We start from the raw sequence: 25,777 nt of genomic DNA on the forward strand, positions 1-25,777 counted from the left end.
TGTCACTGACCTCCCCGACAGTGCGGTCCTGTCACTGTGTCATTGACTGACCCCCCGACAGTACGGCCCTGTTACTGTGTCACTGATCCCCTGACAGTGCGGCCCTGTCACTATGTGACTGACGCCCCCGACAGTGCAGCCCTGTCACTATGTGACTGACTCCCTGACAGTGCGGTCCTGTCACTGTGTCACTGACCCCCTGGCAGTGCGGTCCTGTCACTATGTGACTGACCCCCTGACAGTGTGGTCCTGTCACTGTGTGACTGACTGACCCCCCGACAGTGTGGTCCTGTCACTATGTGACTGACCCCCCGACAGTGCGGCCCTGTCACTATGTCATTGATCCCCCGGCAGTGCGCCTCCCCCCTCTCCCTATTTATTTCAGAATCCTCTCCCCCTCTCCCTTTTCTGATGAAGGGTCTAGGCCCGAAACGTCAGCTTTTGTGCTCCTAGGATGCTGCTTGGCCTGCTGTGTTCATCCAGCTCCACACTTTGTTATCTCAGATTCTCCAGCATCTGCAGTTGCCACTACCTCAGATCGCTACCAAGTCTTTCCCTCTCGCCTTGAACCCATGCCCTCTAGTTTTTGACTCCCCCACCCAGGTGAAAAGACCTCAAGTATCCACCTTATCTGTGCTCGTCATGATTGTATAACACCCTACAAGGTCACCCCTCAGCCTCCTATGCTCCAATTAAAAAAGCCCCATTCTATCCAGTCTCTCCTTAAAACTCAAACGCTCAAGTCTTGGTAATATCCTGAGAAAGCTCTTTGACACCTCTCCAGTTTAACAACATCCTTTCTATTAGCAGGCCGACCAGAATTGTAAGCAGTCATCCAAATGTAGCATTACCAATGTCTTTAATCGCTCTAACATGACCTTCCAACTCCTGTACTCAATGTTCTGACTGATGGAGGCAAGCTTTCCAAACAACCTCTTCACCACCCTGTCTACCTGTGACGCCACTTTCAAGAAACTATGTAGCTGCACCCCTCTGTCTCTCTGTTCGACAAGACTCCTTAGCCCTACTGTTAACTGTGTAACTCCTGCCTTCTGTTACCAAAATCCAACTCCTTGCATTTATCTAAAGTAAACTCTATCTATCATTCCTCACCCACTGGCCCAGTTGATCAAGATCCCATTGTACTCGTAGTTAACATTCTTTACTGTGCCTCTAATTCTGGTGTCATTCGCAAAATTACTAACCATATCTCCTATATTCACATCCAAATTGTTTATATAAATGGAAAACAACAGTTGACCCAGCACCAACCAGCACACAGCTGGTCACAAGCCTCCAAATCGAAAAGCAACCGAATACCACCTGAAGAAGGGTCTAGGCCCGAAATGTCAGCTTCCTGCTCCTCTGATGCTGCTTGGCCTGCTGTGTTCATCCAGCTCTACGCCTTGTCATCTCGAATACCACCAGATTCTGTCTCCTGCTGTCAAGCCAATTTTCCATCCAATTGGGTCGGTCTCCCTGAATCCCATGTGATCTAACCTTATTAACCAGTTGTCCATATCGAAAGCCTCGCTAAAGTCCATGTAGACAACATCCACCGCTCTGCCTTCATCTGGCTTCTCGGTCAGCTCTTCAAAAAACTCAATCAAGTTTGTGAGGCATGATTTATGCACATCCGTGCAGCCTGTCCCTAATCAGTCTTTACCTTTCCAAAAGTATGTAAATCCAGTCTCTCAGAAATCCCTCTAAAAGGATGTCAGGCTCACTGGTCTGTAGTTTTCTGGCTTTTTCTTACAGCCTTTCTGAAATAATGGCACAACATTGGCCACCCTTTGGTCTTTAGTCACATCATCCACCGCTGTTAGTGATAACAATATCTCCACTAGGGCCCCACAATTTCCTCTCTGACATTTCACATTGTCTGGGATACACTTATAGAGTAATACAGCATGGAAACAGGCACTTTGGCCCAACTTAATAAAGTGTGGAGCTGGATGAACACAGCAAGCCAAGCAGCATCTCAGGAGCACAAAAGCTGACGTTTCAGACCTAGACCCTTCATCAGAGAGCTTTGGCCCAACTTGTCCACGTTGACCACACATCCCAATCTGATTTAGTCCCATTTGCCAGCATTTGGCCCATATCTCTCTAAACCCTTCCTATTCAAATACGCATCCGGATACGTTTTAAATGTTATTGTCCCTGCCTCTCCCACTTCATTTGACAGCTTGTTCCATATACTCACCACCCTCTGCATGAAAACATTGCCCCTTAGGTCCTGTTTAAATCTTTCGCTTCACACCTTAGACCTGTAACTCTAGTTTTGGGCTAAATAAAAAACAAGAGAACTGACGACGATGTAAATCAGGAACAAAAACAAAGTTGCTGGAAAAGCTCTGCAGGTCTGGGAACATCTGTGAAGGAGAAAGGAGTTAACATTTCGGGTCTGGTCACGTTTACTCAGAACTGAGTTGACTGTTTTCTCCTTCACAGATGCTTCCAGACCTGCTGAGCTTTTCCAGTAACTTTGCTTTTGTTCGCTCCAGTTTTGGATTCCCCACACTGGGAAAAAGACCTTGGCTATTCGCCTTATCCATGCCTGTCATGATTTTACAAACATTTCTAAAGTCGACTCTCAGCCTCCAATCCTCCAGGGTAAAAAAAGCACTTGATCGGGTCACAGGGATAGATCTATCGCTATGTGTCTTAAGACGCCAACATCTGCTCTTCTGTACTGTCGACTCTTCTCGAGACATCACTGTTTATTTCCCCAGGGTCCCTAGCTTCCAGGCTTTTCTCCAAGGTAAATACCAACACAAAGCATGTGTTTATGATTCCATACATAGATGGCCTCGTTGATCTTTAACAGACTGTCCGACTGACCCCTCGATAGAGGGGCTCGAATAGTGAAATAGATATTGGGACAATCAAGAGCTTTGCTTCAGTTTATCTTACCTTCCATTGCTCATTATTCCTCCATCAACACGTTGGAAAGTTACTTTATTTTTTCCCGCAACATGAGAAAAGAAACAGAGAAAAGAGATAGAGACTTAGTTAAATAATCCTTAAGCATGTCATGTTACTCAGAAAGAACTCGGCTGTTACAACAACCTGCCCTTCGATCAGTTATCTGCTTGAAAATAATACCTCTGTCTGGAGTGTGCCTGTTGAAATATAACTCAGAATCTTTTTTCTCTTATGAGAAAATCTCACTCTAACTTCATGGCGATCATTACCATCATTGTTCTGCTGTTTTTGATTGTTGGTCAGAACCTACAATGTCTCTCAAGTGCACTCAGCTCCCACCTCAACAAGATGACAAGGTGCGAGCTCATCCGGGGCTCTGCACTTCTGACAGTGCAGCACTCCCTCACTAACAGCCTGGCTTATGCACTTAAACTGACTGCAGCAGTCAGACATCTGCATTTAATCAGCAGTTGGAGGAAAAGCACAAATGCAGTCGGCCTGTTGCCATAAAGTCTCATTCCGGGATCATGGAAGACTAATGCTGATTGTCTGAAGGTGTGCGGTCCAGTCTGAGGAGCTGTGGTTCGGGTCGAACCTGAAGCTGTCACCGTATCTGCTTTTATCTGGCAAATAGAAAAGAACCCATGGCTCTGCTGGGCAAAGCATTGTTCTGTGTCCTGGGCCAATATTTAATAAACCAATACCATGAAAATGCAGGAGATAACAAGGTGCAGAGCTGGAAAAACACAGCAGGTCAAGCAGCATCAGAGGAGCAAGAAGGCTGACGTTATGGGCCTAGACCCTTCTTCAGAAAAAGCAGATGATCTTGTTGTGATCACATTGCTGATTCCCCGATCCAGCTGATGTGTCCCTGATGCTGAAACAAGTGACTACGCTTCACGGAGATTTCTTCAGCTATAAAACACTATGGGACATCCTGACATCATGAGGGGGCGATGTTAATGCATGCCTGTTTGTTAAATCCTGTCAGGTTCACTAATATCCTTTAGGGAAGGAACTACTGGCTCTACACAGTTTGACCAAAATGTGACTCGAAATCCACAGCAACATGGCTGACTCTTAGCTGGCCTCTGAAACACTACAGGGGTGGGCAATTAATTCACGCAGAGCCGGTGACACCAATATCCGTTGAATGAATTAAAGAAACGCCATCCAGTTTAAATCAAATTAGACATTTTCTTTTAATGCTTGGCACACGTTAGTGTATCAGTTGGGCCAGTCATGGTATAGCTTATCAGAATGGCTGGAGATTTCAGTGTAATGACACAACGCCGATATTAAAACAGCCCTTATGACAGTCTCGCTGTCTAATTTATACAGTGCAATTATACTTCAGAAGAGGGAGCTATCCACAGATACTGTGACATGAAAATGACATGCTATAAAGAAACCAAGCACCAATAGATATGATTTGCGGCTTGATGGCTGGAATTTTATTTTAATAACAGAGACATGGGTTTCTCATGGTCAGGAATGGTTGCTGGATGTTCCAGGGTTTAGAACATTTAAAAAGAATAGGGAGGGGGGAAAAGAGGAGGGGGTGTAGCGCTACTAATCAGAGAGGGTATCACAGCTACAGAAGCTTCCATTGTCGAGGAAGATCTGCCTACTGAGTCAGTATGGGTGGAAATTAGGAACAGCAAGGGAGTAGTCACCTCGTTAGGGGTTTACTACAGGCCCCCCAATAGCAGCAGGGAGATTGAAGGAAGCATAGGTCGACAGATTTTGGAAAAGTGTGGACGCAGTAGGGTTGTTGTAATGGGTGACTTTAACTTTCCTAATATTGATTGGAACCTCCTTCAAGCAGAAGATTTGAATGGAGCTGTTTTTGTAAGGTGTGTTCAGGAGGGTTTCCTAATGCAGTACGTTGACAGGCCGACGAGGGGAGAGGCCATTCTAGACTTGGTGCTCGGAAACGAGCCGGGGCAGGTATCAGATCTTGTGGTGGGAGAGCATTTTGGTGATAGTGACCATAACTGCCTCACGTTCTACATAGCTATAGAGAAGGAGAGGATTAGGCAAAATGGGAGGATATTTAATTGGGGAAGAGGAAACTATGATGCGATTAGACGTGAGTTAGGAAGCATGGACTGGGAGCAATTATTCCATGGTAAAGGCACTATAGACATGTGGAGACTGTTTAAGGAACAGTTGTTGTGAGTGATGAGTAAATATGTCCCTCTGAGACAGGCAAGAAGGGGTAAGATAAAGGAACCTTGGATGACGAGAGCGGTGGACCTTCTTGTGAAAAGGAAGAAGGTAGCTGATATAAGGTGGAGGAAGCTAGGGTCAAGTTCAGCTAGAGAGGATTACACGCAGGCAAGGAAGGAGCTCAAAAATGGTCTGAGGAGAGCCAGGAGGGGGCACGAGAAAGGCTTGGCAGAACGAATTAGGAAAAACACAAAGGCATTTTACACTTATGTGAGGAATAAGGGAATGGTCAAAGAAAGAGTAGGGCTGATCAGGGATAGCATACGGAACTTGTGTGTGGAGTCTGAGGAGGTAGGGCAAGACCTAAATGAGTTTTTTGCTTCTGTCTTTATGAAAGAAACGAACTTTGTAGTGAATGAAACCTTTGAAGAGCAGGTGTGCATGCTGGAATGGATAGAGATAGACGAAGCTGATGTGCTGAAAATTTTGTCAAACATTAAGATTGACAAGTCGCCAGGCCCGGACCAGATTTGTCCTCGACTGCTTTGGGAAGCGAGAAATGTAATTGCTTCGCCACTTGCGAGGATCTTTGCATCCTCGCTCTCCACTGGAGTCGTACCTGAGGACTGGAGAGAGGCAAATATAATTCCTCTCTTCAAGAAAGGAAATAGGGAAATCCCCGGCAATTACAGACCAGTAAGTCTCACGTCTGTCGTCTGCAAGGTGTTAGAAAGGATTCTGAGGGATAGGATTTATGACCATCTGGAAGAGCATGGCTTGATCAAATGCAGTCAACACAGCTTTGTGAGGGGCAGGCCATGCCTCACAAACCTTATCGAGTTCTTTGAGGATGTGACTAGAAAAGTTGATGAGGGTCGAGCTGTGGATGTGGTGTATATGGACTTCAGCAAGGCATTTGATAAGGTTCCCCATGGTAAGCTCATTCAGAAGGTCAGGAGGAATGGGATACAGGGGAACTTAGCTGTCTGGATACAGAATTGGCTGGCCAACAGAAGGCAGTGAGTGGTAGTAGAAGGAAAATATTCTGCCTGGAAGTCAGTGGTGAGTGGTGTTCCACAGGGCTCTGTCCTTGGGCCTCTACTGTTTGTAATTTTTATCAATGACTTGGATGAGGGGATTGAAGGATGGGTCAGCAAGTTTGCAGACGACACGAAGGTTGGAGGTGTCGTTGACAGTATAGAGGGCTGTTGTAGGCTGTAGCGGGACATTGACAGGATGCAGAGATGGGCTGAGAGGTGGCAGATGGAGTTCAACCTGGATAATTGCGTGGTGATGCATTTCGGAAGGTCGAATTTGAAAGCTGAGTACAGGATTAAGGATAGGATTCTTGGCAGTGTGGAGGAACAGAGGGATCTTGGTGTGCAGATACATAGATCCCTTAAAATGGCCACCCAAGTGGACAGGGTTGTTAAGAAAGCATATGGTGTTTTGGCTTTCATTGACAGGGGGATTGAGTTTAAGAGTCGTGAGATCTTGTTGCAGCTCTATAAAACTTTGGTTAGACTGCACTTTGAATACTGTGTCCAGTTCTGGTCGCCCTATTATAAGAAAGATGTGGATGCTTTGGAGAGGGTTCAGAGGAGGTTTACCAGGATGCTGCCTGGACTGGAGGGCTTATCTTATGAAGAGAGATTGACTGAGCTCGGTCTTTTTTCATTGGAGAAAAGGAGGAGGAGAGGGGACCTAATTGAGGTATATAAGATAATGAGAGGCATAGATAGAGTTGATAGCCAGAGACTATTTCCCAGGGCAGAAATGGCTAACACGAGGGGTCATAGTTTTAAGCTGTTTGGAGGAAAGTATAGAGGGGATGTCAGAGGCGGGTTCTTTACACAGAGAGTTGTGAGAGCATGGACTGCGTTGCCAGCAGCAGATGTGGAAGCAAGGACATTGGGGTCATTTAAGAGACTGCTGGACATGCATATGGTCACAGAAATTTGAGGGTGCATACATGAGGATCAATGGTCGGCACAACATCGTGGGCTGAAGGGCCTGTTCTGTGCTGTACTGTTCTATGTTCTATGTTCTATGTTCTAAATCACCGCTGTCTTCAACATTTTCTAAAAATTTATTGGTTAAATTTTAATAATATCAGGGTAAAAAGGTCTTCCATGAAGGGATCTGATGCAAGGTCAATGACCTGAAATGTTAACTCTCTTTCTCTCCGCAGTGGCTGCCCAAACTGCAGATTCTTTTCTGTTCCTTATCTCAGCAAAATTTCATCAGGGGGTTAATTGGAGTGGGGTATTGCTGAACTGGGTTTCCTGCCCTAAACTACATGCATGATTGGGTAGTTTTGAGGCTACTATTATCCAGTACAGAAGCAAGACATTCAATCTCAACGTCAGTGTTTATGGCTGAGGTAAAACTCCTGCTGGGTCTTCTGATGCAGTGGGGAGCATCACTGTCTCTGAGCCAGAGGGTCTGGGTTCAAGACCCACACCAGGATTTGATGGACATGGAATCTGCATTAACGTGTCAGTGCAGTCAGGGACACCCATGGGTGAACTAATATGAATTTGAATTTGATTTATTGTTATCACATGCACCTAAGTACAGTGAAAAGTTTTGTTTGGTGAGCAGTACAGGCAGATCACAGAAAGCATGGACGCACAGATCATACGGTTCTTAGAGTGAGGCATACAAAGTTACAACTGCACAGGAGGTGTAACAAAAGCAAGGTCAACATTAGATTTGAAACAAGAGGGGTCTATACAGCAGTCTGATAATAGCATGGAAGAAGCTGTCCTTGAAACATTGTTGTGTGTGTTCAAGCTTCTGATACAGCTCAAAATTGTTCCTGGCAAGACAAAGGGTGGGACCCAGATTGGATATCAAGGTAAGTAAAGGTTAGAATGAAGATAAAAAGGACAAGCAGACACTGAGGGCTGTGCGTAATGTGCACTAAAGATTTGGATTTAAATGTCTGATCAAAAGGATTGCAGCTAATGCAAAAATTGGTTGGATGATTAATAATGAGGAGGGTCGACTACAAAAGATATCAATGGACTGGTCAGGTAGGCAGAGTTGTGGTCAATGAAGTTCAACCTGGAAAAATGTGAGGTAATATACTTTTCTGAAGAAGGGTCCCGACCCAAAATGTCAGCTTTCCTGCTCCTCTGATGCTGCCTGGCCTTCTGTGTTCCTCCAGCTCCACACTGTGTTATGTCGGTAATACACTTGGTGAGTGCTAACAAGGCAAGGGGCTACACTGTCAATGGTTGGGCCCTGGAAAGTACTGAAGCTCAGTGAAACCTTGTTGTGTGTGCGCGCAGATCTCTGAAGGCAGCGCAGCAGATGGGTAAAGTTGATTAAAAAGCCATGTGAGACATTTGTCTTCAGAGACAATGGGAACTGCAGATGCTGGAGAATCCGAGATAACAAAGTGTGGGGCTGGATGAACACAGAAAGCCAAGCAGCATCTTAGGAGCACAAGATAATAAAATGTGAGGCTGGATGAACACAGCAGGCCAAGCAGCATCTCAGGAGCACAAAAGCTGACGTTTCGGGCCTAGACCCTTCATCAGAGAGGGGGATGGGGGGAGGGAACTGGAATAAATAGGGAGAGAGGGGGAGGCGGACCGAAGATGGAGAGTAAAGAAGATAGGTGGAGAGGGTGTAGGTGGGGAGGTAGGGAGGGGATAGGTCAGTCCAGGGAAGACGGACAGGTCAAGGAGGTGGGACCCCACCACACCACACCCGGCACCTTCCCCTGCAACCGCAGGAAATGCTACACTTGTCCCCACACCTCCTCCCTCACCCCCATCCCAGGCCCCAAGATGACATTCCACATTAAGCAGAGGTTCACCTGCACATCTGCCAATGTGGTATACTGCATCCACTGTACCCGGTGTGGCTTCCTCTACATTGGGGAAACCAAGCGGAGGCTTGGGGACCGCTTTGCAGAACACCTCCGCTCAGTTCGCAACAAACAACTGCACCTCCCAGTCGCAAACCATTTCCACTCCCCCTCCCATTCTCTTGATGACATGTCCATCATGGGCCTCCTGCACTGCCACAATGATGCCACCCGAAGGTTGCAGGAACAGCAACTCATATTCCGCCTGGGAACCCTGCAGCCATATGGTATCAATGTGGACTTCACCAGTTTCAAAATCTCCCCTTCCCCCACTGCATCCCTAAACCAGCCCAGTTCATCCCCTCCCCCCACTGCACCACACAACCAGCCCAGCTCTTCCCCCCCACCCACTGCATCCCAAAACCAGTCCAACCTGTCTCTGCCTCCCTAACCGGTTCTTCCTCTCACCCATCCCTTCCTCCCACCCCAAGCCGCACCCCCAGCTACCTACTAACCTCATCCCACCTCCTTGACCTGTCCGTCTTCCCTGGACTGACCTATCCCCTCCCTACCTCCCCACCTACACCCTCTCCACCTATCTTCTTTACTCTCCATCTTCGGTCCACCTCCCCCTCTCTCCCTATTTATTCCAGAACCCTCACCCCATCCCCCTCTCTGATGAAGGGTCTAGGCCCGAAACGTCAGCTTTTGTGCTCCTGAGATGCTGCTTGGCCTGCTGTGTTCATCCAGCTCCACACTTTGTTATCTGAGGCATTTGTCTTTATGAGCTGAGGTACAATACAGGATAAGAGCAGTGAGTTTGTGCTGGAACTGTATAACATGCTGGTTGGGCAACAACCAGGGTACTCTGTGCAGTTCTGGTCACCACATTATAGGAATGAGGAGAATAAAAAGGCATTGAGATTTACCAGGATGATGGCTGGTCTGGGGGCTCTGCACAAACAGGGTAAGGCTGGATAACCTGGCGTTGTTCGCGTTGGAGCTGTGAGGGTTGAGAGAGGTATGTAAGATTATGAGGGACATAGATAGGAGGGTAATTTTTCCATTATTGGAGGAGTTAATAACGAAGCAGTCTAGGTTTAAGAGGTAGAAAGTTTCATGGATAGCTGAGAAGAAACTGAAAAGAAGGAATCTAGAGCTCACTGACTGAAAGGGTGGTTGACTCACAAGCCACCGGGACATTTGAGCAGGATTGAGATTGTGTTGCTGTAACTTCCAGGGCTATGGGCCAAAAGGTGTGAAATGGGATTGGTTGAGCCACAACCTCATTGACAGGTGCAAACCTGATGGGCCGAATGATCTTTGTCTGTGCTATAAATGAGGCAGAAATTGGACTAGCAAGGTTGATGGTCAGCATGTAATTCCTTCCAATCGGCAGGCAGTAAGAGTAGGGGATCTTCCCTCCACCGTGTGTCAGCTCATCCCCTGATCATATCTTCCTCTCCAGCATCGTCTTCAAACTTCATCTGAATCTGTGAGCTTTACCTCATCTACTACATGCAATAAATAGCTCCACATTATCACCACTCTCTGAATGAAGACATTTCTCCTGAATTCCATCTTGGAATTAGTATCTTGTATCCTTCATGACCTCTCATAACATCAAGATGGTGCAACAAAGGATAATGACAGGGATAATGTTTAATCTTACTGCACGGGACTGTTTCCTCGAACATTTATCCTGACCTCAGGATTCTTGCAAAGTAGATCTTCACAAAAGAAAGGGTTATTATTTGCAGAAACATGCTTGAGCAAAAGGCAATAAAAATCCTCATTGAATACAAAATACAGCAGTGTATATGTTGGCTTATTCTGTTGAGGGATGTTAGTAGTGGGTAAAGGAATACATTCATTTACACAAAAGTAGTTACGATCAGCACAAGTAAAGCATGGGGTTAGATACAAAGTAAAGCTCCCTCTACACTGTCCCCATCAAACAGTCCCAGGACAGGGGCAGCACGGAGTTAAATACAGAGTAAAGCTCCCTCTATACTGTCCCCATCAAACAGTCCCAGGACAGGGGCAGCACGGAGTTAAATACAGAGTAAAGCTCCCTCTACACTGTCTCCATCAAACAGTCCCAGGACAGGGGCAGCACGGAGTTAAATACAGAGTAAAGCTCTCTCTACACTGTCCCCATCAAACAGTCCCAGGACAGGAGTTAAATACAGAGTAAAGCTCTCTCTACACTGTCCCCATCAAACAGTCCCAGGACAGGGGCAGCACGGAGTTAAATACAGAGTAAAGCTTCCTCTACAGTGTCCCCATCAAACAGTCCCAGGACAGGGGCAGCACGGAGTTAAATACAGAGTAAAGCTCCCTCTACACTGTCCCCATCAAACAGTCCCAGGACAAGGGTAGCACGGAGTTAAATACAGAGTAAAGCTCCCTCTACACTGTCCCCATCAAACACTCCCAGGACAGGGACAGCACAGGGTTAGATACAGAGGAAACCTCCCTCGCTCTGTCTCAAGTACCCCCACATCAGACAGTATCGTCTCAGAATAGAGAAACATTAAAAAATGCTGTGATATTACATTGAAAATGATTCTGTTTCGATGGAGGAGGAGATGCAGTTACTGTCTGCCTCATCCTTTACTCACACATGAAACTCATTCTGACACTAACATAAGGCAGCGTGGCAATTTGTTTTCTTCTGTTATGGGTAATTGTCAATTACTATTCGGAATCTAAAGACCCAGTGCACTGATGGCTACTGTTACTGCGGAACATATACCACTGAATATAAAATACTGAACTAACTAATTAAAATCAGTGAGAGACATTATTTTCATCTTTCAAAGCAACTTGACCATCGCTCGTACATACTGTGGCATCCTGGTCAGGTTAGCTTGCAAAATGTGTAGATTCATTTGTTGAGCATGAGTTCAGACAGACTTGGGAAAGACATCAGATCTCCACAGGAGCTTGTGAGTAATCATTTGCAATTAGTTTAGGAAAAGGTTACAGCCTGCTTGCTGATACTTGAACCATCTCTCTCGTTGTTCAGAGCAATTTTTGTGTAAATCCAGGTGAACCGAACAAGAAAAGGAACAGTCATTCCCTTCAGCCTGTTCTGCCCATCAATGAGGTTCTGTTTGATTTGATGCACTTCCATTTACCCACCATCGCTGCTCATCCCTTCACACCATCACCCAACAAATCAAACCGAACCACCTCAGTTTTGAACATTGCAGTTAGACTCCAGCAGCCACAACTGCTGGAAGGTATCAAGAAATTCTGGGTTGTTATTAACCAATTTGTGGACATCGGGGTTTCTAATTTCCCTCCCATTTTATGGCTGTGCCACCTTGTTTTAGATTGTTCCAAAGCTCAGGTGGAATTCCCCTTTTCCTGGGATGTGCATGAGTGGGCAAGCAAGACCTAAATTTAGCATCTCATCAGCAGAATGGTGCTTTACATAGCATTAAGCCACCAAAACAGGCCAATGGCCCAACAAATCCATGTAGGTGTTCATGCTCTCCCACATGTCTTCATCTTAATCCATCAGTATATCCTCTGTCTGCATTCTCCCTCATCTGCTACTTTACTTTTCTCCTCTGATACATCTGTGCTAATCACTTCAACCATTCCCTGTTGTCACACATCCTCTCCTGATTTCTCCTGAATTCCCAGGGTCATAAAAATATAGTAAAATGGAAAACAGGAGTAGGCCATTCAGCCCTTTGAGTCTGTTCCACCATTCAGTATGATCACGGCTGATCATCCAACTCAGTTCCTTGTTCCCACTTTCTCCCCGTACCCTATGATCCCTTCAGCCCTAAGAACTATATCTAACTCCTTCCTGAAAATATTCAATGTTTCTGCCTCAACCGCTCCCTGGATTTCCCACCTCTGATTGTACAACACTCCCTCGGTCCTTCATAGCAGATGAAACAGGCACAATTGGCCGAACGGCCTCCATCTCTTGTATGATGTCAATCACAGATGCCACAAGGATCCCCCTGAAGGCATTTACACAATCATTCTGAAAGGTCTCCATTCCCATTGCTTTGCTGGAGGCCTGGATTCTCCATCTCTCAAAAGTCTCAAATTCTGAGACATCCTCTGACTCAGCCACTTACTGTCCCCCTTCAGTTCCCAGCTCACCACAGGAACCAGGCTTCTCTCTTGTCTACCACTTCTTTTTAAGGGGTGGACATGCTCAGTGTTTTGAAAACCAAAGGCAGGCAGCGCGACTTGGCCAAAGACGGAACTCGTGTCATTGAGGTGAACGAGGAGCAGGCCGACCGGGTGACAAAAACACGGGACGGCCTTGGTTGACCCACCGTGCCCAAAGTGGGTGACAGAGTACCTGCTCCCCAGCTCTCCCTGCCCTGGGTAATGGGAGGAGGAGGGGACGGCAAACGTGACAGGAGCATGCAGGGAAAACACAAGCTACTTGTTAGCTCATTCCGTTGCAATGGCATGCAAGAGACGGTCAAACGGACAGTACCTGCAGGGGTGAAGGTGAAAGACTGAACTGCAAGAAAGAACACAAAAAAGACAGAGAAAAGATCATGAGTCACAAAGAAAATTAAAGGAGCAACCAATCGGCAGGCCGGCACTCTGTTCTTGCTCGCTGCCTTCCAGTCATAATTGGATAATTAGCCAGTCACAGGGAAAAGAAAACAAACGGACCAGCAGTGACAGTGAGAGAGTTTGCTCTTTACAAAGTGCCAGTGGGAGATTAGTTGTGAGACAGAAAGTGGAAGGAAGTGCTGGATGATAAATCAGCCAAAGTTTCAGTGTCCCTCAGTGAAAACAGGTTAGCTTAGTGATTCAGAACAACACAGACCAGCACTTAACTGCGGTGTTCCTCTTCAATATTTCAACTCCTATTATCCATCAAACCTTAACTGATGATTCTGAGGAGATTTACAGTGAAGTGACATTGCACTATCTATAGCAGACACGGTCAGGATTGCTAAATCACAGCAAATCATCAAATAATTCAGGCAGCAGCCCCAAGTCATGAACCCGTACATTCTTCCCCCAGCACACAGTGTTCCAAAGATCCCAATTAAAAGGAACAACAGAGATTCAACAGCCCGATACAGACTGTCATCATCAAAGCCAGTCCATCATCTACGAGGTAAAGTCAGGAGTGTGATAGAATACTCCTCACTTGCCTGGATGGCTGGACAGCTCCAACAACACTCAAGAACATAGAGCATAGAACATTACAGCACAGTACAGGCCCTTTGGCCTACGATGTTGTGCCAAACTTTTACCCTAAACCTAAGGTCTATCTAACCTCCACCTCTACCTTATACTATCATCAAAGAGAAGATTGACCCCATCCAGGGCAAAGCAGCCCATTTGACTGACAGCATATCCACCACCTCCAGCATGCACTCCCATCACTGCAGATGCACAGTGGCAGCAGTGTGTGCTATCTGCAAGATGCTCTACATAATTCACTGATGATCCTCACACAGCACCTTCCCCAACCCACAACCACTTCCATTTGAAGGACAAGGGCAGCAGATACATGGGAACACCAGCCCCTGCAATCTCCCCTCCAAGCAACTCAACCATCATGACTTGGAAATACATTGCCATTCCTTCACTAATGCTAGGTCAAGATCCTGGAATTCCCTCCCTCAGGGCTTTCTGAGTCAACCCACAACAGGTAGGATGCAGTGGTTCAAGAAGGCAGCTCACCACCACCTTCCCAAGAGCAAATAGGGGTGGACATTACATGCTGGGCCCAGCCAGTGATAGCCGTGTCCCACAAGTGAATTCAAATGAATGTAAAGTACTCCAATATAAACAGACCAGGCACAGACCACAGTGTGAAATTATTCTCTTTTTTTTTCAGCAACTATCCCCTGCTGCCTGTGTACCTTCTTTACTGCTGGTACTCACCTTCAATGGGAAACCAATCCATAATAACTGGCCGCAGCCCCTCAGAATGTCTGCAGATCCGACTGGACCTTGGTCTTTTCAGAATGTCCTTGGTCCAGCCCCGACCATCTGGGGCTGCTTGTGTGCCACAGTCTGGGTCACACCACTCCAACACCAAACTGAGCGCCCGGACCTCTCACAGACCGTGTACCAACCAGCAGTCCAAAAGAAGCAGCAACCTCGACTGATCTCCCTGCTCCTCGCCCTCTCCGTCTAAGGCCTTCCTAAAGCAACATCACAATGGCCCAACTCAACTCAACTCAACTCAAATTGAAATTAGAAACCAGGATTCACTGAGCTTCTAACCTGGAGTATACGTAGTTCAACACAACATCTAACTACAGGCAGCAGAGACATTCCTTCTGTTGCTAATATTGTGTCCTATTCTTGGAGGTTTGGCAAAGGCCTATATTGTTTGAAGCAAGGTGACTGACTGACGGGAGGCAGCAAGTTTCCACATTTGCAAGCTCTTTGCCATGTACAAAGCATTTGGTTTGGGGTGGCTTGCTTACCTGTCAGTGAGGGAAGGATACCTACTTTTCTCCCCCATGATTCATCACTCACCAGCCCTCAGACAGCCCAACCCATTCTCATCCCCCGCCCACTCCTGGGGAACTAATCAATGTTGTAGCAGTGAGACAGTTTCTGCAATGCCTGAGGAATTCTCTCTAACTGAGCACAATCGGAACCCCAGGCTATCTGCTCTCATGCCCGTATGTCTTTGCACTCCTGAACTATCCTTCCTTGAAAGCAACAGCCAAGCTTGGCCCAGGCAGTGGGTATTGGCACTCTCGCAGCAGCTGGGCACCTTCCCCCTCACCTGCGTAGTTGCTGAGTCCCTTCCTCTTCTTCCTGCGCCAGTAAAGCCAGATGCTGAAGCCCATCAGAATGACCCAGCAAGCCCCTCCAATGCCCGCAATGAAAGCTGGCTGTTTCACCACGTCTGTGATCTGCTCTGTGATGCTGTTGTTACTCCCAGGTCCAGTCATGAAGATGTCATCGCCACGGCTCCCTGCAGAAAATAACATTCCTGTCCCTTTACCAAAATCCAACATTTCCTTTCCTTGACCAACTGTTTCTCATCTGGAATTCATTTAGGAAGCAACTGATTGGCATTGTATCTTTATTCCTAAGGTGTGGAAACAGGCTAGTGCAGCCCATCAAGTCCGCATCAACCCTCTGAAGAGCATCGCACCCAAATCCATCCCCCATCCCATGGCCAACCCACCTACCCTGCACATCTTTGGACTGTGGGAGGAAACTGGAGCACCCGCAGGAAACCCACGCAGAAACGGAGAGCATGTGCAAACTCCACACAGACAGTTACCTGGGGTTGGAATCAAATTCAGGCCCCTGGTGCTGTGAGGCAACAGTTTTAACCACTGAGCCACCGTGCTGCCCTAGATCAGAATGACACTTTGATGTATACAAATGGTGGGTTAGGGACAAAGCCTCGGGATGGTCTGAATATCAAAGTCACACTCCCACAACAAAGTGGTTGGCATGACTGAGCCGGGCAGGAAACATTCTGAGGCACAGGGTGGAAGCTGTCAATGACACTTCTCACTCCAGCCTTCCCTTGTTAAGGGGAGTGAATTTAGTGGCAGGATTTGCACGCTGATTAAGTATCTGATTTAAAATTATGTTGGATTATAGTGACAAATAAAAGCTTTCCACTGTATTTCACTGTAATCATTCTCTCATTAAATTGACTTGCTTAGAGGGCTCTATAGGGTGGGATAGTGCTGTGAGATTCCAAAATCCATATGGTATTTGTCTATAGGATAGAAAAGAGGGGATAATCAAAACTCATGGGCATGAATACTGTTGTGGCTGATAATAAACACCAATCCAAATCAGGGGAACACAAGAGCCTGGATTTGGAGGGTAACTGCAATACCCCGGGGAGGTGATGGTCTAGTCTTTTCCTCATTCGATTCCTAATCTGAAAACCCAGGGAAAGGTCTGGGGAACCAGGCTGGAATCCTAGAATGGGCAGAAGGTAGTATCTGAATTCAATATAGACCTGGAATGATGTTGATTGTTGTAAAAACACATCTAACTCACTAAGAAAGAGACAGTAGGAACTGCAGATGCTGGAGAATCTGAGATAACAAGGTGTAGAGCTGGATGAACACAGAACCCCAAGCAGCATCAGAGGAGCAGGAAGGCTAACTTTTCAAGTCTGGATCCTTCTTTCCTGCTCCTCTGATGCTGCCTGGCCTGCTGTGTTCATCCAGCTCTACACCTTGTTATTTCAGACTCACAAATGTTCTTTCAGGAAGGAAATCACTGACCTTACATGGTCTGCCTTATATGTCACTCCAGCAATGTCCCTGGCTCTTAGCTGTCCTCTTAGGCAATTAGGGAAGAGCAATAAATGCTGGAACAGCCAGTTACACCTACATCTTGTGAATTAGTTTTTTTTGAAAAGTTAAATATTAGCACACAGACTGGAAAGTTACAGGATGAGAGGAGATTTGAGGGATAGAGGGACAAGGCTACGGAGGTGTTGGAAAGCAATGGTTAGAATTTTAAAATCAAAGTATGGCTGGCTGAGGAGCCAATGAGGAACAAATCAGAATTAATACAATATTATAGTGTACAATGCAGACCCAAGCAGGAGACAGAGCTTCTGGGTAAACCCGAGACGACAAAGACTGCATCAGGAGGCATGAGGCGTAAGCCATAGGCTCGGTGGAGGGTGGAAGGGAGAGGGAGAAAGAGAGAGAAGGAGGGAGGGAGCGAGAGAGGGAGGGAGAGAGAATGGGAGTGAAAGAGAGAGGGAGAGAGGGCAGGAGAGAGAGGGAGGGAGAGAGGGAGGGACAGAGAGAAAGGGTGGGAGGGACGGAGAGAAGAAAGGAGATGGAGGGAGGGAGAGACGAAAGGAGAGGGGGAAGAGGGGAGGAGAAAGGGAGGGAGAGAGGGAAGTAGAGAGAGGGAGGGAGGCAGAGAGGGAGGGAGAGAAGGAAAGAGAGAGGGAGAGGAGAAGAGGGGAGGAGAAAGGGAGGGAGAGCGATAATTTACCGATGATGATGAGCTGTGGCTCACTCTTGACGCCGACACCAGCACCGGTACTAGCAGCAACTTGGACACGATACTGGACACCAGGAAGCAGGCCACCAATCACCACAGAGCGTATAGCAGCATCTACAGTCTTGTTGATGTGAAACCGGGTGGCATTGCCAAGGCACCATATCTAAAGGTAGGAGTACGGCAACAAGAAGAGAAATCGTTGCAGGAGATTATCTGGTAAAACAGATCAGAATGGATCCCGGGGAGAGCTGGGGAACAGTGCACTGGCATCGCAGGAGGGTGCTGAGGTCAGCTCTGTCACAGGCTGCAGGCGTGCTCAGTAAGGAACAGTCTGCCCATGTAACAGTCACACAGGGTGTCATTTCCGACTCCGAGCAGCAGATTCATCTCCGACAAACTAGAACCAGGGCTCCCTGCTCAAATATCAGGGCTCACACAATTAACAGTGATGAAGAGAAATCCTTTCCTCTTACAGAGGTTGTGAGGTTGTGAAACTTTCCTCAAAATTGGTGTAGCTGAATCATTATGATTTTTTGAGTAGGGTAGAGGTGGATGGATTCTCAGTGGGCACAAGGTTGAGAGGTCCTCAGGAGTTGACGGAAATATGAATTTATCAATCGGTCTTATGAACTGGTTCAAGGGGTGAAGTGGCCCAATGCTGCTCTAAATGTGTCTGTTTGTCTGTAGATGGTTGTAATATTCTAACCGGCTCACTCATCGGATGATTACAGTGCAAGAGGCCCTTCGGCCCACCATGCAGTTGCACTGCCTGCTCCTTCCGTCTTAGCCCAGACATCTTTCCCCCCTTCTGGTGCTTATCCAATTCCTTTGTAAATCTACCTTCACTACCATCCAACCCCGTTACACTTCACCATCTCTCCTGCTCTGTGTAGTGTCCCTTCCTTGGAATGGTTACTCACCTTGTATTCTTGGATGATGCCGTTCTGTTGTTCTGCAGGTGGAGGATCCCAGGAAACACTGATGCTAGTGCTGTTGTGGTTCCCAACCATCATCACGGTCACCGACTGAGGGGGGGCACTCGGAGCTATACAGGGCCAAACACAGCAAACAGAAGGAAACCATGAATCTAATGAGCGGACAGTACAGTTTGATCGCAAAGTCACTGGACTATAATCTCCCAACAGCCAATCCTCAAGCTTACCAATTCCCCTTTGATAACTGATACATTCGACAGCCCTCTCGGCAACATTTAAAGCTCCGTTCACACATTAAATACTTTGATGGTCAGCTCATCTGCCATTGCAAGGACAAGTCATGCTTTCATTAACTTCATGACTCGATTACTCCAACACACTCCTGACTTGTACATTCCAGGCTTCAGCTTATGCACAACCCTGTTTGCTACATCTGAGCATGCACCAATGACCATTCAGCCATCACCCCAGTGCTTGCTCATTGACATTGCCTTCTGTCCCAGCAGAAACCCGATTTTAAAATTCCCCTCTTTAACATTGCGAGAGATCCCGACAAGTTTCCAAGGAGTGGTTAACAAACAGAATTCAACACCAAGCCATGTACGAGAGAATATAGTTGCCACTGAGGGAATGCGGGGAGGATGTTTCCCCTGGTTATGGAGTCTAGAACTGGGGAACACTGTCTCAGTATGTGGGGTAGACCATGCAGGACTGTGTTGAGGGAAGATTTCTTCACTCAAAGGGTCATGAACCCGTGGAATTCTCAACTAAAGAAGGCTGGGGAGGCCAAGAAAGAGATAGATGGATTTGTTGATGGTTGGGAACCACATTTTTAGATTTAACAGTCATCAAGGGGTGTGGTGAGAAAGTGGGAATATGAGACAGAAGATCAGCTGTGATTATACTGAACAGCACAGCAGGCTAATGGGCTGAATGGTCTACTCCTGTTTCTATTTCCTATGTTTTGTAAGGAGATAAGAGTACAGGTCACCAAAGGCTGTGTTCTGAAAGCTGAGTAGTGTGAAGCAACATCTCCTCAAAGTGGCTGCTGGGTAGGCCCACCCACACCAATCACTGACAAATTGGCTTCCGATTCTGGAAACCATACTAAGCATGGACCACACACCCAAGAAAATAATTTGAAGGGGATGATGGCATGAAGCAATGAAAAGGAGGACATAGTGGGACAGAATGGTTTTGGATGGAATTCTAGAGCTTGGAGCCCAGGCTGCCAATGAGGGACCCTTCAAAAGTCCGGAGCCTTTGGTTCACCAAGATCCTGTATGGTTGCAGGATGTTACAGAGTGGGGATGCCCTGGAAAGATCTGAACAGAGGGATGATAATTTTAAAGTTGATGCACACTTGGTAAATAACAGTAAAGGTCAAATTACTAAGATAACAAAGCGTGAAGCTGGATGAACACAGCAGGCCATGCAGCATCTAGGAGCACAAAAGCTGATGTTTCAGGCCCGAAACGTCAGCTTTTGTGCTCCTAAGATGCTGCTTAGCCTGCTGTGTTCATCCAGCTCCACACTTTGTTATCTTGGATTCTCCAGCATCTGCAGTTCCCATTATCTCCAAGGTCAAGTCACTGCAGTCTTTCCAGACTATGGGCTGTCACTGTGTGCTACGGCAACATTACTGATACGGCTTTAAATTAGCCAGATCACTGGTGAGTGACACCAACAGCATGGGCTCAGTTTCTGCGTTGGCTGAGGTTACCATGAAGGACTGTCCTTCTCAGCCTCCTTCCTCACCTGAGGCATGGTGACCCTTTGGTTCAACCACCACCAGTCATTTCTCTCTAATGAGAGAGCAGTGCTATGGTCTACGCTGACTTTACCTGCTGGAATCTAGGTCAGAACAGCACAAGGGATGAAAGGAAAGGTGATAGTGGGGCAGAGCCCATGTCACTGGGCTAGTAAGCTAAAGACCCAAGCTAATGCTCTGAGAAAATGCTTTTAAATCCTATCACAGCAGCCAGATGAATTTAAGACTGATGAATTAATAAATCTGGAACATATAACTCATCTCAGTGATGGTGACCATGAAGCATACATCGATTGACATTACGACCATCTGGTTTGCTGATGTCTTTTAAAGGAAGGAAACCTGCCATCCTTACCCAGTCTGGCCCACATGTGACTCCAGACCCACAACAGTGTTTCTTTACTGCCCTCTGAAATGCCCAGCAAGGCACTCAGTCCAAGGGCAGTTAGGGATGGGTAACAAAACAATATCCACATCCAACAAGAGAATAAAAGAAATCTAAGACTTGAGACATCTAGCTTGTATACGATTTCCTGCCAATGTTCAACTGAAGATGAAGATTGGTAAATAAATGTTAAAAAAAAACTGGAGACGCTGGAATGAAAACAGAAAGTCTGTATGCTGGAGAAAGTCAGCAGGTCTGGCAGCATCAACAAAAAGAGAAACAATGTTCACATTTTGGGTTGTGAGTCAGGAGTTGTGTCCAATTTAAGATGTTAACTCTGTTTTTTTTCTTGGAAAGAGAGGAAGGTGTTGATAAATGGCCAATGACAGGACAAAGTAACAAATTTCATTAGAGAGGAGGCACCAGGGTGGGTGTGAGGTGTGGGACTTTAGGGGCATGTGTGGGGAATAGGTTGGAAGGATAAAATAAAGACTACATGAAGATGTGTCTTTGCCCTCCCAGCTGGGAACTTTGTCCGGTGGGAGAGTCTTCCTATTTTCAGCCAGAAGAAAATGTCACAACTATCCATCCAAGTGTGGACTCACTCCATTGGCAGAATCCATTTCCGATGCTATCCAAAGTTATTTTCACCATCGATCTCCCCATTCTTGCTGGCTGGGATCAGGCACAAATAAATCCTGATACTTTCTCAGAAAGAAACACATGGCAGGTGGATACCAGCACTCAGCCCCTGAGACAGTTTGCTGATCAATCTGTCCCTCTGCACTATTCGCAGACTTGGAGCTGTCTTCACAGGAACTCCTATGGAAGTCTGCGGGAGGGGCAGATGATGGGTCAGGAGCAGCTGAGGGTAGGTAGAGGGTTAAATTGTGGCAACAGTGCAAAATGTCCCAACGAACAATAGCATTTGGTGCAGGTTTGATCCCAAGCACTGGGCTATAAACTACTGTCAATGGGATTTTTTGAAAAGCATCAATAATAGACCAGAATGTTTCCTGGCACACTGCGAGTGTTCAACAGGATCACTCATACTCTGTGATGGAGGAAGGGATACAAATGAAATGACTCGATTCTACTGAGATTTTTCCTATTATTTTGGGGATATTATGTTGTGCTTATTACAAGCCTGACGTTTTTAGGGCTATTTCAAACTGTTAGGTGGCACAGTACATATCACAGAATGGGAACAGCATGTTGCAAATTGATGCTGAAAGATTAAGTGAGAGGGTGAAACTGTAGCAGATGGAATTCAATGTGGGGGAAGGGTGAGATCATTAACAATGGATCTAAGAAAGACCCCTCAATATTTCCCAAGTGGAAAACAGTTAAGAACTGTGGTGGAGCCGGGTAATAAGCCTCATAGCACCGGGGACACAGGTTTAAATCCACTCTCGGGCGACTGTCTGTGCGGAGTTTGCACATTCTCCCTGTGTCTGCGTGGGTTTCCTCTGGGTTCCTCCCACAGTCCAAAGATGTGCAGGTTTGGGTGGATTGGCCGTGCTAAATTGCCCATAGTGTTTGGGGATGTGTAGCTTAGGCGGGTTGTGAGGGGATGGGTGTGGGTGGAATGTTCCAGCGGTTGGTGTGGACTTGTTGGGCTGAAGGGCCTGTTTCCACACTGTAGGGGTTCTATGCAATCTATACATTTCTATGTAACCTATGTAATTTGACTGCCCACATGGAGACTGGAGATGGCCTAGTGGTGTTATTGCTAGATTATTAATCTGGAGACTCCTGGTATTGGTCTCCCTCCCCTATCTGGTATTTCTACACCAACGTAAATTAGGAGTTGAAAGATCATGACAATTGGAAAGCCCCACCTGCTTCACTAATGTCCTCAGCCAGCTTGGCCTATATGTGACTTCTGACCCACAACAATAATGGCTCCTAACTGCCCTCTGGGTAATAAATTTACTGGCCCAGGCTGTGATGGCCACATCCCATAAATGACTTCTTAAAGGACAGAAATCTGCTAAACTTCCGTCAGCAAGCACAAAAATAATTGAAAAGTTTGAGAGGATATTTGTCTTTATCTGAAGGGGACAGGAAAGCAGTGAGATGCGGTTCTTTGTTTGGGTTTTGGGGAGATCATAACCAGAAGGCTGTCTTCAGTTTTGGGCGCTATAGCCAAGGGACGGGATACAGGGAGACAATCTCAAACCCAGTAACCTCTGGATTGAGACCATGCCAGTTCTCCAATCTCGTGCCTATTTCAGTCAGGCGGATTGAGCCAGTTCAAGCCGCGTTTGTGGAGTGTGGATGATACATTTCTCAAACACGAAGGGTGGTCTGAAAGGAACAGACTGCAGTGGTTCATAGAGGCAGCTTATCACCACTACCTTCTCCAGGACAACTAGGGACAGGAAATAAATGAAGCCCATGTCCCCTTAAATAAATAATTTTTGAGAAGACAATGCTGCAAGACAAGGCAGGGAATCCTGTGGAGTTGCTTCTGGTCTGTCAGTTTTGCTTGTTATGAGGACGGCAGAAACTCTTTTGTGAGATGCTAGGGGCCTTCCCAGCCTGACAATTGGAGCAAAGGTGTCAGTGAGGAGGGCAAGTCAGGAAAGGCAGTTTAAATAAATGTCTGGTTCTCAAACAACTGGATATGAGATATTGTACCCCTGGGGAGGGGAGCCACTGCAGGCTTCCCAGAATGATTCCGAGACCTAAAGAGTCAAATCTTGAGGATAGTTCACAAAAACGAGTCTGTCATTCCCTTGAGTGTCTCAGATTAAGGAATGATCGAAATAAGGTCTTTCAGGTGGACTGGAGAAAAACGATTTGCCCTGAGAGAGTGAGGAACAAAGGGGCATGATGTCAGCAAGCACCTCCTCTTAAAAAAGGGAGTGAAAATCAGGAATTCTGGACCCCAAGATGTTGCCATGTCTGGAGGTAAACTGAACATTTCCAAACTGTGATTAATACATCTTTCTGTGTATAAGGGTATTAAATGTTTCAGAACCAAGACAGATAGATGGAGGTTGAAAACAGAACAGCCATGATCAAATTAATCAATCAATAAGCTTCAACCTGAGAAGAGCCAATTGTCTCCCAGTCCCCTTAGCGTTCTGTAGTTGACAGCATAGAAAGAGGCCATCCAATCCAACTGGTCCAGCCAGGTTTTTGTGTTCTTCTTGAACTTACAGATACCCAAGCACATAATCTTCTGTTCCATTCTCACTTGTCTCTATCCAATTTCCCTTTCGGTGCAACAAAACTCTTTAGCTCAATCACTCCCTGCAGTAGTGAGTTCCATATTCCTGTCACCCGCTTTTCAACTGAATTTCCCATTGGATTTGTGTGTGACTGGCGACACCCACGGCCGGTAGCACAGGTCTTATTCACATCCTCTCTGTCTATCCTGTCAAATCCCTTATAATTTTAAAGAACGCTCGTTTTCTGTTTTAGGGATCACAAAATGACTACAGCATGGAAGGTGGCAATTTAGTCTATCATGTTTGTGCTGGCTGACCAAACCAGCAACACACTTCATTTAGGTTTCATTCATTCATGGGATGAGGGCATCACTGGCTAGGCCAGTATTTACTGTCCATCCCTAATTGCCCAGAAGGCAGTTAAGAGTCAACCACATTGCTGTGTCTTTGGAGAAACATGTAGGCCAGATGAGATAAGGAAGGCAGTTTCCTTCCCAAAAGGGCATGAGTGAAACAGATGGGTTTTTCCCAACCATCAAAAATGGTTTTACAGTCACCATTAGCCTCTCAATTCCAGATTATTATTGAATTCAAATTCCACCATTTGCCATGGCAGGACTCGGACCCAGATCCCAAGGACATTTCCTGGGTCTCCGTATTAACAGTCCAGCGAAAATACCAATTGGCCATCACCTCCCTCAGGCTATCCTCTGGCCTTCTCTTCACAACCTCACACATTGTTCCTTTTCAAATAATAGTTCAACGCCCTTTTGAACAAATGGCTTGAATAATTTGAAGATTGAAAATGTACATTAAGGGAGCAATGGGGCAGTAAATTTCTTTCTTAATTAATTTTCAGTTGGCCTTCCTAAGGCTTCTGTGGTCACTTCAGAGGACAGCTAGAAGCCTCTCATGTTAGTGTGGGTCTACTCTGGAGTCACATACAGGTCCAGACTGAGTGAAGAGGGAGGGATCTGGTGAAGATTATCAGATCAGCCTGTGTTCTCATTGAATGATTAAGTGAATTTGATGGGTTCAATGGCCTACCTTTGCTCTTCTGTCCTATGGTCTTATCTCCATTCACCTTTGCACTCCTGATTTTGCTTCTAAATGACCTCAATCTATTTTTAAACACTTTTCAAATTCCCCGGGCTTGTTGATTTCGACATAGCTAAACCTGGGACCTTCCCAGTCAAAAACAGTCCATTTTGCTCAAGTTACACAGGGCTTTGGTGAGACCAAACCTGTCGTGGTGGTATCATAGTAATGTCATTGGACTATTAACCTGCAGGTCTAGTCTAACAGATTGAACAGACAAATCAGCCATATCTCGCAGGCTAAAGCTCTGGGAACCATGGCTTCAAACCCCATCCTGGTGACTAGTGGAACTTAAATTCAGTAACAAATCTGGAAAGCTGGTGTCTGTAATAGTGACGATCAAATTACCATTGGCTGTTGTGTTCAATCATGTCCTTTAAGGAAATCTGCCATCCTTACCTGGTCTGGTCTACACGGGACTCCAGGTCCACAGCAATGTTGGTTGACTTTTGAGTCCCCTCTGAAATGGCTGGGTGCTTTAGATGGGAAACACGTGATGGACTCACCAACTGATGCCCGAAT

At 46.3% G+C, this 25,777-nt stretch overlaps 1 protein-coding gene across 50 annotated transcripts in view; it reads right to left on the reverse strand.

The window, feature by feature from the left end:
* Positions 1-25,777, reverse strand: part of robo2 (roundabout, axon guidance receptor, homolog 2 (Drosophila)) — a 1,006,048-nt gene that overhangs the window by 79,102 nt on the left and 901,169 nt on the right. For 49 of the 50 annotated variants that reach the window (XM_059650119.1, XM_059650114.1, XM_048540457.2 and 46 more), the window contains 5 exons: positions 18,808-18,932; positions 17,879-18,050; positions 15,672-15,863; positions 13,398-13,424; positions 2,917-2,959 (listed from right to left, as the gene is read on the reverse strand). In XM_059650119.1, the coding sequence (XP_059506102.1) occupies positions 2,917-2,959; positions 13,398-13,424; positions 15,672-15,863; positions 17,879-18,050; positions 18,808-18,932 (559 nt within the window). The remainder of the gene's footprint in view (positions 1-2,916; positions 2,960-13,397; positions 13,425-15,671; positions 15,864-17,878; positions 18,051-18,807; positions 18,933-25,777) is intronic. The other variant, XM_059650099.1, reaches the window with a different exon arrangement.

This window comes from Stegostoma tigrinum, chromosome 12 (assembly GCF_030684315.1).
Source record: "Stegostoma tigrinum isolate sSteTig4 chromosome 12, sSteTig4.hap1, whole genome shotgun sequence".
NCBI lineage: Eukaryota > Metazoa > Chordata > Chondrichthyes > Orectolobiformes > Stegostomatidae > Stegostoma > Stegostoma tigrinum.